General features: G+C 45.5%; 1 protein-coding gene across 6 annotated transcripts; it reads right to left on the bottom strand.

The window, feature by feature from the left end:
• Positions 1–11,120: 11,120 nt before the first annotated feature.
• On the bottom strand, positions 11,121–18,032 carry LOC119266752. 6 transcript variants are annotated; one of them, XR_005132116.1, is made up of 13 exons: positions 17,535–18,030; positions 17,205–17,352; positions 16,966–17,117; positions 16,683–16,865; positions 15,743–15,818; positions 15,467–15,544; positions 14,577–14,662; positions 13,771–13,844; positions 13,267–13,312; positions 12,963–13,072; positions 12,459–12,633; positions 11,348–11,710; positions 11,121–11,254 (listed from the first exon to the last, which is right to left on the bottom strand). XR_005132116.1 is itself a non-coding variant. In XM_037548034.1 (13 exons), exons 1-12 carry the CDS (start codon positions 17,817–17,819, stop codon positions 11,925–11,927), a joined length of 1,476 nt encoding a protein of 491 aa, XP_037403931.1. In that variant the 5' UTR covers positions 17,820–18,032; the 3' UTR covers positions 11,576–11,710; positions 11,888–11,924. The 6 variants fall into 6 exon arrangements, 4 of the variants coding, with proteins under 4 accessions (XP_037403928.1, XP_037403931.1, XP_037403930.1 ...); XR_005132117.1 differs by having other exon boundaries at positions 11,121–11,247; XM_037548034.1 differs by lacking the exon at positions 11,121–11,254 and adding an exon at positions 11,888–11,987 and having other exon boundaries at positions 11,576–11,710; positions 17,535–18,032.
• Positions 18,033–19,869: the final 1,837 nt, after the last annotated feature.

Below are 19,869 nucleotides of genomic sequence, written 5' to 3'. Positions count from 1 at the left end.
TGACTAAGGGGTTGGTTACATGATGATGTGTTACGGAACGAGTAAAGAGACTTGCCGTAACGAGATTGAACAAGGTATCGATATACCGACGATTGAATCTCGGGCAAGTGCTATATCGATAGACAAAGGGAATCGTATACGGGATTGATTGAATCCTTGACATCGTGGTTCATCTGATGAGATCATCGTGGAACATGTGGGAGCCAACATGGGTATCCAGATCCTGCTGTTGGTTATTGGCCGGAGAGATGTCTCCGTCATGTCTACATAGTTCGCGAACTCGTAGGGTCTACACACTTAAGGTTCGGTGACGCTAGAGTTGTAGAGATATTAGTATGCGGTTAACCAAAAGTTGTTAGGAGTCCCGGATGAGATCCCGGATGTCACGAGGAGTTCCAGAATGGTCCAGAGGTAAAGATTTATATATAGGAAGTCCAGTTTCGGCCACCGGGAGAGTTTCGAGGGTCACCGATATTGTACCGGGACCACCGAAAGGGTCCCGTGGGTCCACCGGGTGGGGCCACCTATCCCGGATGGCCCCATGGGCTGAAGTGGCGTGGGAACCAGCCCCTGGTGGGCTGGTGCGTCCCACCCAAGGGCCCAAGGTGCCTAGGGTTTCGCCGTTGCCCCCCGAGGGGCCGCCGCCCCGGGGGCCGCCGCCCCCCCTCTCTAGATGGGATATCCAAGGGGGCATGCGCCCCCCTAGCCCCTATATATAGTGGAGGGGAGGGAGGGCAGCCACACCCTAAGCCCTGGCGCCTCCCTGTCCCTCCCGTGACACCTCTTCCTCCTCCAGTAGCGCTTGGCGAAGCCCTGCTGGAATCCCGCTGCTTCCACCACCACGCTGTCGTTCTGCTGGATCTCCATCAACTTCTCCTCCCACTTGCTGGATCAAGAAGGAGGAGACGTCTCCGCTCCGTACGTGTGCTGAACGCGGAGGTGCCGTCCGTTCGGTGCTAGGATCATCGGTGGTTTGGATCACGACGAGTACGACTCCATCAACCCCGTTCTCTTGAACGCTTCCGCTCGCAATCTACAAGGGTATGTAGATGCACTCCTCTCTCTCTCGTTGCTAGATGACTCCATAGATTGATCTTGGTGATGCATAGAAAATTTTAAATTTCTGCTACGATCCCCAACAGTGGCATCATGAGCTAGGTCTATGCGTAGTTTCTATGCACGAGTAGAACACAAGTTGTTGTGGGCGTCGATTTTGTCAATTTACTTGCTGTTACTAGTCTTATCTTGATCCGGCGGCATCGTGGGATGAAGCGGCATGGACCGACCTTACACGTACACTTACGTGAGACATGTTCCACCGACTGACATGCACTAGTTGCATAAGGTGGCTAGCGGGTGTCTGTCTCTCCTACTTTAGTCGGATCGGATTCGATGAAAAGGGTCCTTATGAAGGGTAAATAGAAATTGGCATATCACGTTGTGGTTTTGGCGTAGGTAAGAAACGTTCTTTCTAAGAAACCTATAGCAGCCACGAAAAAAATTTGCAACAACAATTAGAGGATGTCTAACTTGTTTTTGCAGCATATACCGTGTGATGTGATATGGCCAAAAGGATGTGATGAATGATATATGTGATGTATGAGATTGATCATGTTCTTGTAATAGGAATCACGACTTGCATGTCGATAAGTATGACAACCGGCAGGAGCCATAGGAGTTGTCTTCATTTATTTATGACCTACGTGTCAACATAAACGTCATGTAATTACTTTACTTTATTGCTAAACCATTAGCCATAGTAGTAGAAGTAATAGTTGACGAGACAACTTCATGAAGACACGATGACAAGGATCATGATGATGGAGATCATGGTGTCAAGCCGGTGACGATGATGATCATGGCGCCCCGAAGATGGAGATCAAAAAGGAGCAAAATGATATTGGCCATGTCATGTCACTATTTGATTGCATGTGATGTTTATCATGTTTTACATCTTATTTGCTTAGAACGACAGTAGCATAAATAAGATGATCCCTCGCAATAATTTCAAGAAAGTGTTCCCCCTAACTGTGAACCGTTGCTACGGTCCGTTGTTCCGAAGCACCACGTGATGATCGGGTGTGATAGGTTCTAACATTTGCATACAACGGGTGTAAGCCAGATTTACACACGCAATACACTTAGGTTGAGTTGACGAGCCTAGCATGTACAGACATGGCCTCGGAACACGGAAGACCGAAAGGTCGAACATGAGTCGTATAGAAGATACGATCAACATGAAGATGTTCACCGATGATGACTAGTCCGTCTCACGTGATGATCGGACACGTCCTAGTTGACTCGGATCATGTATCACTTAGATGACTAGAGGGATATCAATCTGAGTGGGAGTTCATTAAATAATTTGATTAGATGAACTTACTTATCATGAACATAGTCTAAAACTTTGCAATATGTCTTGTAGATCAAATGGCCCACGCTAATGTTGCCCTCAACTTCAACGCGTTCCTAGAGAAAACCAAGCTGAAAGACGATGGCAGTAACTACACGGACTGGGTCCGTAACCTGAGGATTATCCTCATAGCTGCCAAGAAAGCACATGTCCTTGATGCACCGCTAGGTGAAGCACCTGTTTTCCCAGCAACTCAAGACGTTATGAACGCCTGGCAGTCGCGTAGTGATGATTACTCCCTGGTTCAGTGCGGCATGCTTTACAGCTTAGAACCGGGGCTCCAAAAGCATTTTGAGCAGCACGGAGCATATGAGATGTTCCAAGAGCTGAAAATGGTTTTCCAAGCTCATGCCCGGGTCGAGAGATATGAAGTCTCCGACAAGTTCTACAGTTGTAAGATGGAGGAGAATAGTTCTGTCAGCGAGCACATACTCAAAATGTCTGGGTTGCACAACCGCTTATCTCAGCTGGGAGTTAATCTTCCGGATGATGCGGTCGTTGACAGAATCCTTCAGTCACTCCCACCTAGCTACAAGAGCTTTGTGTTGAACTTAAATATGCAGGGGATGGAAAAGACCATTCCTGAGGTATATTCAATGCTGAAATCAGCGGAGGTGGAGATCAAAAAGGAACAACAAGTGTTGATGGCGAATAAAACCACTAAGTTCAAGAAAGACAAGGGTAAGAAGAACTTCAAGAAGGACGGCAAGGGAATTTCCGCGCCCGATAAGCCAGTTGTCGGGAAGAAGCCAAAGCATGGACCCAAGCCTGAGACTGAGTGCTTTTATTGCAAGGGAAGCGGTCACTGGAAGCGGAACTGCCCCAAGTACTTAGCGGATAAGAAGGCCGGCAATACCAAAGGTATATGTGATATACATGTTATTGATGTGTACCTAACCAGCGCTCATAGTAGCTCCTGAGTATTTGATACCGGTGCAGTTGCTCATATTTGTAACTCAAAACAGGAGCTGTGGAATAAGCGAAGACTGGCGAAGGACGAGGTGACGATGCGCGTCGGGAATGGTTCCAAGGTCGATGTGATCGCCGTCGGCACGCTACCTCTACATTTACCTACAGGATTAGTTTTAAACCTCAATAATTGTTATTTAGTACCAGCTTTGAGCATGAACATTGTATCTGGATCTCGTTTAATGCGAGATGGCTACTCATTTAAATCTGAGAATAATGGTTGTTATATTTATATGAGAGACATGTTTTATGGTCATGCCCCGCAGGTTAATGGTTTATTCTTATTTAATCTCGAGCGTGATGTTACACATATTCATAGTGTGAATGCCAAAAGATGTAAGGTTGATAATGATAGTCCCACATACTTGTGGCACTGCCGCCTTGGTCACATTGGTGTCAAACGCATGAAGAAACTCCATGCAGATGGACTTTTGGAGTCTCTTGATTATGAATCATTTGACACGTGTGAACCATGCCTCATGGGCAAAATGACCAAGACTCCATTCTCCGGAACAATGGAGCGAGCAACCAACTTATTGGAAATCATACATACTGATGTGTGTGGTCCAATGAGTGTTGAGGCTCGTGGTGGTTATCGTTATGTCCTCACCCTCACTGATGACTTAAATAGATATGGGTATGTCTACTTGATGAAACACAAGTCTGAGACCTTTGAAAAGTTCAAGGAATTTCAGAGTGAGGTTGAGAATCAACGTGACAGGAAAATAAAGTTCTTACGATCAGATCGTGGAGGGGAATATTTGAGTCACAAATTTGGCACGCACTTAAGGAAATGTGGAATTGTTTCACAACTCACGCCGCCTGGAACACCTCAGCGTAATGGTGTGTCCGAACGTCGTAATCGCACTCTATTGGATATGGTGCGATCTATGATGTCTCCTACCGATCTACCGCTATCATTTTGGGGTTATGCTATAGAGACTGCCGCATTCACTTTAAATAGGGCTCCGTCGAAATCCGTTGAGATGACACCGTATGAATTCTGGTTTGGGAAGAAACCTAAGCTGTCGTTTCTGAAAGTTTGGGGATGCGATGCTTATGTCAAGAAACTTCAACCTGAAAACCTCGAACCCAAATCGGAAAAATGCGTCTTCATAGGATACCCTAAGGAAACTATTAGGTATACCTTCTACCTCAGATCCGAAGGCAAGATCATTGTTGCCAAGAATGGATCCTTTCTAGAGAAAGAGTTTCTCTCGAAAGAAGTAAGTGGGAGGAAAGTAGAACTTGATGAAGTATTGCCTCTTGATCCAGAGAGTAGCACAGCTCAAGAAAATGTTTCTGTGGTGCCTGCACCGACTAGAGAGGAAGTTAATGATGATGATCATGAAACTTCAGATCAAGTTGCTACTGAACTTCGTAGGTCTACAAGGACATGTTCCGCACCAGAGTGGTACGGCAACCCTGTCCTGGAAATCATGTTGTTAGACAATGGTGAACCTTCGAACTATGAAGAAGCGATGGCGGGCCCGGATTCCGACAAATGGCTTGAAGCCATGAAATCCGAGATAGGATCCATGTATGAAAACGAAGTATGGACTTTGACTGACTTGCCCGATGATCGGTGAGCCATAGAAAATAAATGGATATTTAAGAAGAAGACAGACGCGGATGGTAATGTAACCATCTATAAGGCTCGGCTTGTCGCTAAGGGTTATCGACAAGTTCAAGGGGTTGACTACGATGAGACCTTCTCACCCGTAGCGAAGCTGAAGTCTGTCCGAATCATGTTAGCAATTTCCGCATTCTATGATTATGAGATATGGCAAATGGACGTCAAAACGGCATTCCTTAATGGTTTCCTTAAGGAAGAATTGTATATGATGCAGCCGGAAGGTTTTGTCGATCCTAAGAACGCTGACAAGGTATGCAAACTCCAACGCTCGATCTATGGGCTGGTGCAAGCATCTCGGAGTTGGAACATTCATTTTGATGAGATGATCAAAGCGTTTGGGTTTACGCAGATTTATGGAGAAGCCTGTGTTTACAAGAAAGTGAGTGAGGGCTCTGTAGAATTTCTCATATTATATGTGGATGACAAACTATTGATGGGAAATGATATAGAACTCTTGGAAAGCATAAAGGCCTACTTGAATAAGTGTTTTTCAATGAAGGACCTTGGAGAAGCTGCTTACATATTAGGCATCAAGATCTATAGAGATAGATCGAGACGCCTCATTGGTCTTTCACAAAGCACGTACCTTGACAAGATATTGAAGAAGTTCAATATGGATCAGTCCAAGAAGGGGTTCTTTCCTGTATTGCAAGGTGTGAGATTGAGCACGGCTCAATGCCCGACCACGGCAGAAGATAGAGAAAAGATGAGTGTCATACCCTATGCCTCGGCCATAGGGTCTATTATTATGCCATGCTGTGTACCAGACCTAATGTAAACCTTGCCGTCAGTTTGGTAGGAAGGTACCAAAGTAATCCCGGCATGGAACACCGGACAACGGTCAAGAATATCCTGAAGTACCTGAAAAGGACTAAGGATATGTTTCTCGTTTATGGAGGTGAGGAAGAGCTCGTCGTAAAGGGTTACGTCGATGCTAGCTTCAACACAGATCTGGATGACTCCAAGTCACAAACTGGATACGTGTATATTTTGAATGGTGGGGCAGTCAGCTGGTGTAGTTGCAAGCAAAGCGTCGTGGCGGGATCTACATGTGAAGCGGAGTACATGGCAGCCTCGGAGGCAGCACATGAAGCAATCTGGATGAAGGAGTTCATTACCGACCTAGGAGTTATTCCCAATGCGTCGGGCCCGATGACTCTCTTCTGTGACAACACTGGAGCCATTGCCCTTGCCAAGGAGCCCAGGTTTCACAAGAAGACCAGGCATATCAAGTGTCGCTTCAAATCCATTCGTGAAAATGTTCAAAATGGAGACATAGATATTTGTAAAGCGCATACGGACCTGAATGTCGCAGATCCATTGACTAAACCTCTTCCACGAGCAAAACATGATCAACACCAGAACTCTATGGGTGTTCGATTCATCACAATGTAACTAGATTATTGACTCTAGTGCAAGTGGGAGACTGTTGGAAATATGCCTAGAGGTCATAATAAAATGGTTATTATTATATTTCCTTGTTCATGATAATTGTCTATTATTCATGCTATAATTGTATTATCCAGAAACAGTAATACGTGTGTGAATACATAGACCACAACATGTCCCTAGTGAGCCTCTAGTTGACTAGCTCGTTGATCAATAGATGGTTACGGTTTCCTGACCATGGACATTGGATGTCATTGATAACGGTATCACATCATTAGGAGAATGATGTGATGGACAAGACCCAATCCTAAGCCTAGCACAAGATCGTGTAGTTCGTCTGCTAAAGCTTTTCTAATGTCAAGTATCTTTTCCTTAGACCATGAGATTGTGAAACTCCCGGATACCGTAGGAGTACTTTGGGTGTGCCAAACGTCACAACGTAACTGGATGGCTATAAAGGTACACTACAGGTATCCCGAAAGTATCTGTTGGGTTGGCACGAATCAAGACTGGGATTTGTCACTCCGTATGACGGAGAGGTATTTCTGGGCCCACTCGGTAAAACATCATCGTAATGAGCTCAATGTGACTAAGGGGTTGGTCACGGGATGATGTGTTACGGAACGAGTAAAGAGACTTGCCGTAACGAGATTGACGAATCTTGGGCAAGTGCTATATCGATGGACAAAGGGAATCGTATACGGGATTGATTGAATCCTTGACATCGTGGTTCATCCGATGAGATCATCGTGGAACATGTGGGAGCCAACATGGGTATCCAGATCTCGCTGTTGGTTATTGGCCGGAGAGATGTCACGGTCATGTCTACATAGTTCCCGAACCCGTAGGGTCTACACACTTAAGGTTCGGTGATGCTAGAGTTGTAGAGATATTAGTATGCGGTTAACCGAAAGTTGTTCGGAGTCCTGGATGAGATCCCGGACGTCACGAGGAGTTCCGGAATGGTCCGGAGGTAAAGATTTATATATAGGAAGTCCAGTTTCGGCCACCGGGAGAGTTTCGGGGGTCACCGGTATTGTACCGGGACCACCAGAAGGGTCCCAGGGGTCCAGCAGGTGGGGCCACCTATCCCGAAGGGCCCCATGGGCTGAAGTGGCATGGGAACCATCCCCTGGTGGGCTGGTGCGTCCAACCTAAGGGCCCAAGGCGCCTAGGGTTAGAAACCCTAGGGGGCCGTTGCCCCCCGAGGGGGCATGCGCCCCCCTGGTTGGAAACCCTAAGAGGGCCGTTGCCCCCCGAGGGGCCGCCGCCCCGGGGGCCGCTGCCCCCCCCCCCTCTCTATATGGGATCTCCAAGCCCCTATATATAGTGGATGGGAGGGAGGGCAGCCGCACCCTAAGCCCTGGCACCTCCCTCTCCCTCCCGTGGCACCTCTTCCTCCTCCAGTAGCGTTTGACGAAGCCCTGCTGGAATCCCGCTGCTTCCACCACCACGCCGTCGTGGTGCTGGATCTCCATCAACTTCTCCTCCCCCTTGCTGGATCAAGAAGGAGGAGACGTCTCCGCTCCGTGCGTGTGTTGAACGCGGAGGTGTCGTCCGTTCGGCGCTAGGATCATCGGTGATTTGGATCACGACGAGTACGACTCCATCAACCCCGTTCTCTTGAACGCTTCCACTCGCAATCTACAAGGGTATGTAGATGCACTCCTCTCTCTCTCGTTGCTAGATGACTCCATAGATTGATCTTGGTGATGCGTAGAAAATTTTAAATTTCTGCTACGATCCCCAACAGTCATCACGAGAATTTGTGAGTTGATTACCAAAACATATATCAAGTGATCTCGATAGATTACCTCATTGTCACCACGAGTACCCACAAGCAAGACATACATTAAGTGGTCTCAAATCCAAAGTATTCAATCCAACATACAAAACTTCAAAGTGCAAGACTCAATTCATCACAATAAAGATAGAGAACGAACAACAACATATGATCCAACTTTATTAACAAAGCTCATGGTACATCAAGATCGTGCCACATCAAGAACATGAGAGAGAGAGATCAAACACATATCTACTGATACATAGCCTCAGCCCCGAGGGTAAACTACTCCCTCCTCGTCATGGAGGCAGCGGGGATGATGAAGATTGCCTCCGGTGACGACGTTCCCCCTCCGGCAGGGTGTTGGAATAGGACCCCAGATGAGATCGCTTCAGAACAGAGGCTTGCGGCGGCAGATAACTCATATAGGTCAACTTTCAGGGGTTTATGAATTTACAGCTTGTTTGGTTGGGAGGAGTTGTTGATTGGGAATGGGAGTTTAAGGTAAGTGAGACTTAAAATCCTTTGATTGACTCAGGGACATGGGAATTAAGAAAGGAGGGGGAAGGGGAATTAAGAGGGCCAACTCCCTCAAATCTCTTCCCTAGGGGACCCCTGGTAATTGAACTGGGGATTGGGAATTGGCAAAAAAGAAAAACATTTCGTTGATTGTGCACGTTCGTGAGGGACCTTTGGTTAGCTGAGTACGTACGTGAGGAAGGCATTCTCCTGCCTAATCCCACCAATTAAACAGGGGCAGTTAACTCCCTCTTAAAATCCCATTTCTAATTGCCTTCACATGCCAAACAGAGGAATGGGACTTAAAATCAATTTCCCATGTCTAATCCCTTGGCAAACTCCCATCTCTAAACTCCCATTCCCTTTCCCTGTTATTACCAAACACGCTGTTATAGGATTTCTCAGTGTTGGAATCACGCCGGGGGGGGGGGGGCACAAGCTCAGGTACTGAGCTTGTGGCTCTCATGGGTATCTTCTAGTCCTTCCCCGAAGCTTTCATTGGTCTCTTTTTCTCCATAAAAAATCACCGTAAATTTTTATCGCGTTTGAACCTCGTTTGGTATAGTTTTATGCAAAACAAAGAAATAGGCAAAAAAACAGAAAGTGACACTGCGCACTAGATTAATATGTTAGTCTAGAAAAATAATATAAAAGTACAACAAAACCATATAAATTTATTGTAAATATGGCATGAACACTTAATAAATTATAAATACGTTGGAGACGTATCAACATCACAAGCTTAATTTCTGCTCGTCCTCAAGTAGGTAAATGATAAAAAAAATTATAAAGTATTAATACTAAAATAATGCATAAGTTTGATCAATAATAATTTCAATCATTTTTCCTAACATCATAATCAATAAACCGCCATGGCCTTCCGTAAAAAAAATTCAAATACAACCTTTTCTTTTGTGAAAAAAACACACACGAACTAGCGGCTATTATACATACAAAATTTCAACCAAACCCCATGACCTTAGGAGCGAGCTCAAGCAGCTTGCCGAGCGCGTCCCCGGAGAACTTGCGCGCGAACATGAAGCAGAACTCAACCGCCCCGCCGGCGCCGTAGCCGCACTCCCCGTTCCCTCGCCTCATCCCCCCCAGCAGCTCCGGCGTGACGTCCCTCACGTCGTAGCTCGCCGGGTACGGGCCCGGTCTCGGCCAGTCGGTGTACGTGAGGGTCCGGTTGGCAGCGCGCACGCCCCAGCCCAGCAGGGTCACCAGCGTCGGCATGTAGTGCTCCAACATGTTGGCGATGCCGTGGTCGCCGCGGAACACGGCCATGTACCGCTCCTCGGCGACGACGTCAATGGCGAGCTCCCGATCCATCTCGAACCACTGCGACCCCTTGCGCCACTGCGCGCGGCTTATGTTGCGGCGGAGGAAAAAGGGCGCGTGCCGCGCGCGGGTGGGGAAGCTGTCAATGAAGCTGGCGTTGGCGCCGATGAGGAAGGCGTAGGCGGCCGGGAAGGAGAGGAGAGGGATGCACGTCTCCGATAGCAGAGCGAACCGCGCGTTACCGAGGTCCAGCAGCGCCGTCCCCAGCAGCCGGACGCTACCACCGGAGTCGGCGATGGCCGTAGGAGAGAAGGCAGCGGCTGCAGGAAGGGCGTGAGGTAGGATTCCTGGAAGTTAGCGTTGTACACCATGCCGAAGACGAAGCCCAAGGAGAGGAGCAGCAGGACGGTGACCACATTGGAGAGGATGCTCCCGGAACCGGAAGGGAGGGCTTCCATGGGCTTGGCCGTGCTGCTGCTCGCCATGCTACGTCGGGCATAAAGAAATGCAGCTCTTGGTTACTTATACTACATACATGGAACACTGGGCCACAGCTACGTCCGGGAGACACGTGCAACCGTCCATCCTTGCTGCCCTGCTAATTCTACTACATGCAGAAGTCGGTATCACTCCTAACAGTGCTACTTTCGGCAGCGGTGGTAATTAGCACGAAAGCAACCTGGTACTCCCACCGTTTTAAAATAGATGACTCAACTTTATACTAGCATAAAGTCTTTATACTAGTATAAAGTTAGTACAAAGTTGAATCATCTATTACTAGTATAAAGACTTTATACTAGTATAAAGTTGAGTCATCTATTTTGAAACAGATGAAGTACGTATCAGGCATTATTTTCTTTCTTTTATTTGAGAGAAAAAGTATCAGTCACTCTTTTTCCATCTCTAGCTTGTTCTCTTTAGAGCAACTCTTGCACCGTCCCCTCCTGCTCCGGCATCAACCATTCTATGTCTTTAGAGCCTCTCCTTCTCCCCCTTTCCCTCGTCAGGCCGACAAAGACCGGAGTGGGACTTCCAGGCACTCTTTCCTTCATAACCAGCTACAGCTACGGCAGGCAGACACGCGCAACCGGCCACCCTGATGCTTTGGCGAACATCGCTTGCTCTTTGCATAAGTTTGTACACATACTTTTAATTTTGTCAGCGGTAGTAATTGCCAAGGAAGCAATTCTCTTCACATGTACAATTGTAAACATGGCCACTCCTGGTCTTCTCACAAATTGGCAACTGGGCCGACAGCTGAAACCTAGACCCAGGTCAGTGCGGGTTTTATTTTAGAACAAAGTCAAAAGTCTCTGTATTCGATTAACCTACACATGGATCTCTAGGTCGAAAGTACCTGTGGATTAGGAGGAACCCAACGTAGCACCGGGAGCTTCTCCCTTGCGTTGTGTGTATACGGAGCAAAGTTCACAAATGTGCAATTACGAACAATCTTGGGAGTTTACAGTCTGACTCACAGCACGATCGTAGGTCGACAGACGCGTGTACGCGGATGGGGATTGCCGGGTCTCGGAGAAGAATCCTAGGGCTGGTTGACGTTGCTCCTTCTGAGGGCATACACAATTGCCAGACCACCAGCGGCGAGGGCACTTGCCGCGATGATGAGGGCGGGTGAGCTCCTGGCTTGGGCATACGCCACGCCCCACCGAAATATGAAATGTGCTCCGCAGCTCGATTCAAACTTTTCCGTTGAGAAGTCCTGCATAAATTGAGTAACATGTTATATCAATGGGGCTTCTCGATATGTATGTACACTTCTGATAATAGCTAAAACGTTTCGGTTTATTCAATAACATAACCCCCATTATCACTTTGTTTAGTTTTGTGCACAAAAACGCCAGAGAACTCAACAGAGCAGCCTAGATGGAATACAAACTCAGAAGGAGCATTCGATTTACTTCTCACACTCATGGTCACTGCTGCAGGCTAGACATAAATTCATCGCAACTTCCACTGAACATTTCTAAGGAGAAATCCTGCATGGTGATCCCCAAGAAAATTAAATTGAATCATCATCAGAATCAATGAATAACTGGTTCTAACAAGAGCATGCTTGTCAAATAAGGAAACGTGAGAAGTTGCAGACAGTTTTCAGAATATTTCGATGTGTTTTTTCGTCGAAGATATTGTTACAGTGTAAAATATTGCAGAAAACATTCAGGTGCATTCTGATTTGCATCTGGCTAAATTTTCGTCCCATAATACTTCCCCTACAGGTCTGCACTAGTATAGGTTATAAATATTTCTACAATATCAAACAAAAAATATTCTGAAATTTGATGTGTTATTGTGTTTCTTTGAATTTTCAGAGCCCACAGGAGGAAAAGCTCTCAAAATGGTAACCACTCACTTGTAGTCTTTTTTCATGTATTAATTATGGAACATACAGGCTCTTTACTCTGGATTAATCATGAAACATACAGAAGTTGAGTGCAGTTTTCACTCACCTTGGGAAGTTTCTGTTGAGAGTTCAGATGATCAACATGAAGGCGAACATTAAAGGACGCAGGAATCCATAATTTCCTGTCTACATCACAGTAAGTCTTTGAAACTATATCAAACAAAGTTTGAGCACCATTCTCTATGGATTGCAGAATGGAGGCTTCTCTAGCCTTTCGATTCCTACAAATTCAGTAAGATGCACATTACATCTGAGCTAATGTCTGCAGTATCTACAAACAGATAACTGTATCGTACTATCAGGTACGAACAAAGATGAAGAAATAACAACATAATTGTGCATCCATCAAGAGGTGGGTATGTAGAAAACGATAATAGGCCACTTTTTAGAAGAAACAGGAAAAGTTGCAACAAAGGAACAGACTACATTTGAATTGATTCGACAAATCTGAAACTATAAAGTTCATCTTATATTCTGCTAAAAATGAACTTGTTCAACCATAGAACATGTGAAGTGTAGACAAAGTTTGCAGTAGCGATTAATTCCATACTTGAGATATCCACAAAGCATATGCTTGGGCCATAGGTTGATTCTTCCATGCATTGGAATTAGCACGTGTGGCGATATCTCCAAGAATTTGTATGTGGTTTGGAAGTAGTCCTGCATAATTCAGAACACCCTTATGCCAATGCAACTCTGATTTAGACAACACAACTCTCTCGAGGCAGCATTGCTAGAAAACGTAAAGCACAGAAACAAAGTACAAGATGGGAAAGAAACCGAGAGATTTTCCACGATTTGCGAACTTCGGTTATAATGCAAGAAATGAGCTTCCAAACAAAAATCATTGTTACCTTCATGTTGCCACCAGCTCTATTGTCCAATATTGCACTTCCATGCCTGAAAATGGCAAAATTATGCATCATTACTTCTCAGTGTTTATTTTATTTAGCATCACTTGCCTGTTTAGTGTGTGATTTTATTCTGTATAACTTTTGAGCAAAAGTAGTCAGTACTTTAGTTCTTGCATCTTTTTTATTAATAAAATTAAAAAAACTGGTGGGTGTCTAATATGATATCTATAGACAAGCCTCTGTACATTATACATAGCCTATATATGACAGCCCAGTAGTTTCTTTAGTGAGTGGGGACAAGTTAAAAATCCGAGCATGTTGTAGTCCTTGAAGCTGGTCATTCTATTCGTGTGTCTTATCCATTCGTCAAATATAACATTAACAAGTAATACAATTTAGATATGGTAGTTCGATTTAATACTTGCATCAATTTAGATATCAGTGAAGAATGGTCATATAGTATCTGCAACAACTGCTGCTAATATGCTGAAGAATGATGCTTACCCTACGCAATGATCTCCGACAATTAGTGCATTGGTATTGACATGGAGAAGCCCCATATGACCATCTGTATGACCCTAGTATTGAAAACATAGAGAAGTATCAATCAATAAATTCAGTATGTTCTGGTCTAAAATATGATGCAGATTCCACAGAAACAGCTGAATACATGCTTCAGATCAGATCATACCAGTAAATGGATGAACTCCAAACTCTAAAATAGACAAATCGTATGCTTCGGCCATTATGAGTTCACATAGTTAATTCAACAGAATAACAGAAACATAGACTTCTTCAAATGTGAATATTGGTTTGCTGTATAAGTCAACTGTTTTCCGGAGAATACTTTCTAGGTCATGCAGAGATCATGTATAGTGTTGCTACTATTTTGCTTCAAAACAACGTTAGGAATGCTACGTTTTGTGTATTTTACTATTTTTTCTGAAGTCCTAACATTCTTTAATTCTTATAAAATGTAAATCCATTCAAGTAACAAATGTCATGCCACCATCTTTTCTTAAAATAATCGTTGCAAAATATTATCAGTGGTTGGCATAATCATTCTGTATGGACTATGGCATGCAACTATATTTGAACAGCAAGAAGCAAAATACCAAACAATATACGTCGGACTGCCAAATGCTACTATAACCATTAGGGTTTATGTTCTTGCATTGGACTTCACAAAAATTGTTACATAATTAAGTATTTAATTATTGGAAGGTTCAAAGGAATTATCATGCTAGGTAACGAAACAATGGCATAAGCTAAAACCAGAGAACGATTCTCCAAGGAAAACACTGGCTTACAGGAGCAAAAATGACTTGCAGTTCTTGGTCACCTATGCATATGCTTTCACCACCAGTCACAGCAGTATAGCCGGTTGACCAGTTCCCTATACACCATGCACGAATGAAATATAAGATGTGTATGAACAGCACAAATAAATTAATGAGTATTAAGTTGAGCTAGTTCACAGAGATAGCCATGGTATATAGCAGTTGAAGATGGTGGCTAGTGAGTACCCTAAATTAATGAAATAAAATTGGATTATTACTACCGTCGTTCACAGGCAATCAAAACTAAAACAAACTAATAGTTTGACATTTAATAATGAATAATGATCCAACAATACAGCACCTTAGAAGTGCCAAACATACCAGGACAGAGTGAAAACCACTATGAGGAGGACCATGTAGAAAGATATACCGTATACCTAAGAGAGTATCCAAGTAAACAAGAAGATATGTTGCATTGCAAGCTTCACCAGAGATATTGTCGTTTTTTATGATTTTAACCACCTCGTACGCCTGATGGCTCTCTTGCCCCACCTTCCACCACTAATGCGCTGACATGTGGTACCCAACTTATAGTGGTCAAAACCTTCCATTCATTCAAGGTGCTGCAAATATTAAATAATTTTCTTGCTTATTAGATAAAAATTTCTTCCCCTTTCTCCTTTTGTTTGTAAACTCTACTTCCACCATTAATCACAGGTTTATGACTAGCAGGAACCTCTTAGGATGGTCAAAACAAGGTCTAAGGGAAGGGTTTCACTTGCTAGATGTCAATGGAATTATCCCAAGTAAACTCATTCCTGAACTACTTTTGTACTCCAAAAATAGGAAGGCAAATATGAATTGGCAAAGTGGATAACAACCTTTACAATTTTGGTTTAGAAAAAGGTGTAAGTCGTTACCTTTCCCTATGCGCTTCATCGTGTTTTCATGTGTCAAAAGAACAGCATCAGGATTGCATCTCTGAACAACCGAAAGACCTAAGTCATTCAGCCAAATGCAGCCAGTTTATTTACGATGGACAAATAGGCATGATAACAATTAACACAAATGAGGAGCTAAAGAACTATAGCATGGTATATGTTTCCAGCTTCATGACTTTTTCCTTTTTCTCCCAGATATGATCTTAATTTTCAACAGAAAAACTAAGAAGTGCTACAGAAAACATTCTAACGTACCCTCAACATGATCATTATGATGATGTGTAACAAGGACCAATAACTTCTTTGGAAGGGAATTGACAAGATCTGCAAGCTGGAGATGGCAGGGATGTGATCATTTGTTAGGACAGAATGAACAGTTTCTGCTTAAAACAGTATTCAATATAAACAACTACTGTTGTAGGCCAACAGCCCTATAGCTGTGCATGCAGTATCATCTAACGGATTAAAAACAAAGTCTATTGCAAAGCACAATTTTGTGCACTTTTGGTTTGGGTACCAATTACCAAATCAGCAACAGAAAATATCTATAAAATGGAAGGCATACTTCTCAAATTATTCTACTAATTTATGTATAAAATTTCAAGTTCAAACTTGTTCCACAGTGAGAGTAACAATGCCATACTTTTGACAAATGAAAAATCAGCAAGGGAAGAAAAAGCACAACTGTTACTATTTACAGCAAACTTGTATCCGTCATCTAACATACTTTGAGTTTAAAGTTCACATTTTAAAGAGTTATACAACCCACCACAAATCAGATCTAGTCTTCTCAAACAATTCAAGTTAATTCTTTCCCGAACCAAATTTTGTGGCATTATGCACCAAGTTGTGTTCTTTGCACTGATAGCCGCAACTCTGAAAAGAGAATGTTTTCACATTAAGTATTCAGCGCTTTTTGGCCCCTTGTGTCACTCTTTGGTATTCCTTGGTGATTCTAATCTAATAGGCAAATATTTTAGGCACAAGTTCTTTCCCTCATAAAGCTAGGGGTAGTTTTGAGGCCAGTACGAAGAAGTTGGTTTGAATAATCAAAGTCCCATGGAAGGAACCAAAGCAATTAAATAGATAATAATACTTTACAAAATAAGTCCAAGGCAGAAGCTGCATCCTCAAGATATACACCCCGTCGCTGTATGTAGAGCTAAAAGAATGTAATCATAGATATTGCTTTTACCTCTGTATGAACCTGTGAGCAACATCCAGGATCTATCAGTAAAGCATCACCACAAGCAAAATAATCAGGGCGCTTCGATCCGCATGTACCACTGGTTGCTTGTATTACCACGAGATTAGTCGTACGAAATGGCCGTAAGGTACTACTCTTCATTGGTACAAGGGTTATTCCAGGAGGGTACTCCTGTCACCAAACATTGCTTTTCAGGAAAAAGGAGACAAATCGGCATGACAGTTGACTAGAAACCGAAATTTGATCCAAACAAAATTAAAATTATACAGACCTGGGAGACCAATGTGGAGTCAGTGGTACAATTTGACGATAGCTCCGATTTCACAAATCCAGCGTGCACATAGGGCCCAATTCGAGTATCACCGGTTTTCACGTCAGAAAGCAATTCCCGAGCACCCTCCTTGGTCATCCATTTACAGGAGTCTGCAACGCACAACTCGAGTTACGGTGGATTTTGGTGGCCAGGCAAATTCCTGGACACAAGCATTAGTAAGAAATGAAGCAGCAGACCTTGCAATGCCTCCGGTTTCGACTCGAGCGGCGTGATGACGAGCACCGTGTTGACGCCCGCGTCCGGGCCAAACTCTGCTTCCACAATATGCTTGAGGAGCCTCCACTCCCCGCACATTGCATTCGTCAGGCCCAATTGGCTCAAAATCTAGCGAGTGAGAAGAGCCCATCTCTTAGATCAGTTGCCGTTTGTCAAATTATGGTTCTACTAGGACAAGTAAACAAGGCTTGTACAAACTCGTAATCCATAGCTCCCCCAGATATATACCACCAGATTTTGCAAGCTACTCAGCAGAGCGACCAGATTTCACTGAAGTAACGATGGGTCACCTGATCGAGGGCGGCGGGGACGTCGAGGCGCGAGAGGTCGAGGGAGCCGTCCGCCTCCGCGCCGGCGACGGCGACGCCCGGCCGGGCCGGCTTCCCCTCCGCGAGGCGCCGCAGCGGCGCCGACGGGAGGTCGTAGAGGTCGCTGTCGACGTAGCGCCCGTACTCCCCCTCCTCCTCGCCCCCGGGCGGGGACGGCGGGGGCAGCTGCCGGACGAGGAGGAACTCGGCCTCGGCGCCCGAGGGGCCCGTGACCGCCGCCGCGAGCCGGTACGAGGGGGCGCCCATCTCCACCGGTGCGGGAAGGAGGGTTGCCGCCGACTCGCTGGGGTTGTTATCTCTGGCTTGGGGGTTGGGGTTGGGATTATTGGCGCCTGCTGTGAGAGGGGAGGGAGCTTGGGTTGGTCCGTCGGCCCGCACGCCGAGACCACTGACGACAAGGGGAGAGACGCTTCCGGAAGAATTCAATTCGAATCTGGGCGTTGGTTGGTGATCTGCTTCCGCGGCCGGGAGTGAAGAACATGTCGCTCATCTTGCCTTCCTTCGCCTGTTACAAGGAGTACGATTTCCCCAACATTCTGAAAGTTCGAATGTACTCCCTCGGTTCGGAAATACTTGTCATCAAAATGAATAAAAGGGGATGTATCTAGATGTATTTTAGTTTTAGATACATCTCTTTTTGTTCATTTTGACGACAAGTATTTTGGAACGGAGGGAGTACTAGTGTACTTGCACACAATGCCCTAGCAAGCTTGCAGGGTATGGGTTTGTTGTGAGAAAAACAAATTCATTTTCGACAATGTATGAGGAAAATGTGACAAAACCACTGTTCACACTCTAGTAACATTCTTTTTTTTGCGACGATAAGGAGTTTTATTCTGTAGATGCAGAGTTACAATCAGCTGGCAAAAGCTCGGCGATACAAGGTGCGCAATCCTGTAGCCAACAAGCCGTGCTACGCTCTATTCTACCATAGCTCGCCAGGCGATCTGCTACTCTGTTTTGAGCTCTATAAATTTTTAAAAGAGATATCGGTAAGCAGCAAAAATCATATGTCCATCTGAGTCTTAACGTTCACTATTGTAAAACCAATTTGTTTTATTTTACTTCGTATGTCATCGTATGACCAATTTGTGGCAAAACGTGAAAAATTGTAAGTATGCATTGCAATCCCGATAGTTCTTATGTCCGAACGGGCAGCCCAGACCGCTCGAATCGCAAATCGACGGTCGAAAACCTGTCGTGCAATGGTACCATGAGCAACTAGATAACCAACCACTAACAAAGATGGATATTTATGAATTTTTAAGTTTTTTTTATGAGAACTTCTGGTGGCTCCTTGTGGGCATTTCTGTTTATTTTTATTTTATTTTATGTATTGCCTTTTTTTCGTTTCAGTGCACCTGGATTTCGAAAACCCACTCTCCGTGTCACTCTCCTGGAACGTTGAACCAGGTTTCTCTCTACAAATTTTTGAGGCGTGCCTGCTATTTCTTTTTACAGTGGCTTCCCCCTGTATTTATTTGACTTCTCCGCGCAGTTTTCCCTCCAAGAAAAGAACATCAAATACAGGGAAATTACATGGAGGGAATTGTAATGCCCGATTTGCATGTTGCAACGTGTTTATGCGCTGTGATAAAATGTGAGAATATCCAGAAAATTAATGTGGCATTTTGGGCCTAATGGCCCAGTTGAGCTACAACTCTCCTACCTACAAGATCCAGATACATTTCCCTCAAAAAAAAAAAAACAAGATCAGACACACCCACGAACTGTCCAAACCGGCAAACCCCCGCCCCCTCCCCAAATCGCCAATCACCCGCCGCCGCCGCCGCCCATGTCTCCGTCGTCCTCCTCCGACGAGGCCGCGATCTCCTCCGTCTCGTCCGAGGACGACGACATCAGCCTCCCGCCGTCACCTTCCCCGTCTCCCGAGCCCTCTCCCGAACCTTACGCGTCCTCCTCGGACGGCGCGGACGAGGCGCCCGCGGCCAAGAAACCGCGACGACCGCGGACCGGCACCGGGGCGCGGCTGCGAAGCTGGCCGAGCGCCGACGAGGTGGTCCTCCTGGAGGCCGTCGTCGCGCACCGGGAGCGGCACGGGCAGCTCCCCTCCCGCGACGACCTCGCGGCCGCCCTCGCCGGCCGCATCCGGTTCAGCGGCGAGCAGGCCGCCGAGCGCGTGTCCAACCTGCGCAACCGATACTACGGCTCCGTCCGGCGGCTCTCCCGCGGCACCGTCCCCGTCACGGACGACGACATGAGGGTCTACAAGCTCTCCAAGCGCCTCTGGGAGGGCACGGTGGCGGACACGCTGGCGGAGAGGGCGCGGCGCCGG

The sequence above is a fragment of the Triticum dicoccoides genome, chromosome 3A, assembly GCF_002162155.2.
Source record: "Triticum dicoccoides isolate Atlit2015 ecotype Zavitan chromosome 3A, WEW_v2.0, whole genome shotgun sequence".
NCBI lineage: Eukaryota > Viridiplantae > Streptophyta > Magnoliopsida > Poales > Poaceae > Triticum > Triticum dicoccoides.
Note: the sequence above shows the minus strand (reverse complement) of the source record. Positions and strands in the feature narration are given on the sequence as shown.

Coding starts and splice junctions, on each gene's coding strand:
- LOC119266752 (XM_037548031.1), bottom strand. CDS start 17,819: ATGGGCGCCCCCTCGTACCGGCTCGCGGCGGCGGTCACGGGCCCCTCG. Junction 14,663..15,466: donor GATGAAGCGCATAGGGAAAG/GTAACGACTTAC, acceptor CATGGTGTATAG/GGAACTGGTCAACCGGCTAT. Junction 11,711..12,458: donor CTCAACAGAAACTTCCCAAG/GTGAGTGAAAAC, acceptor CAATTTATGCAG/GACTTCTCAACGGAAAAGTT.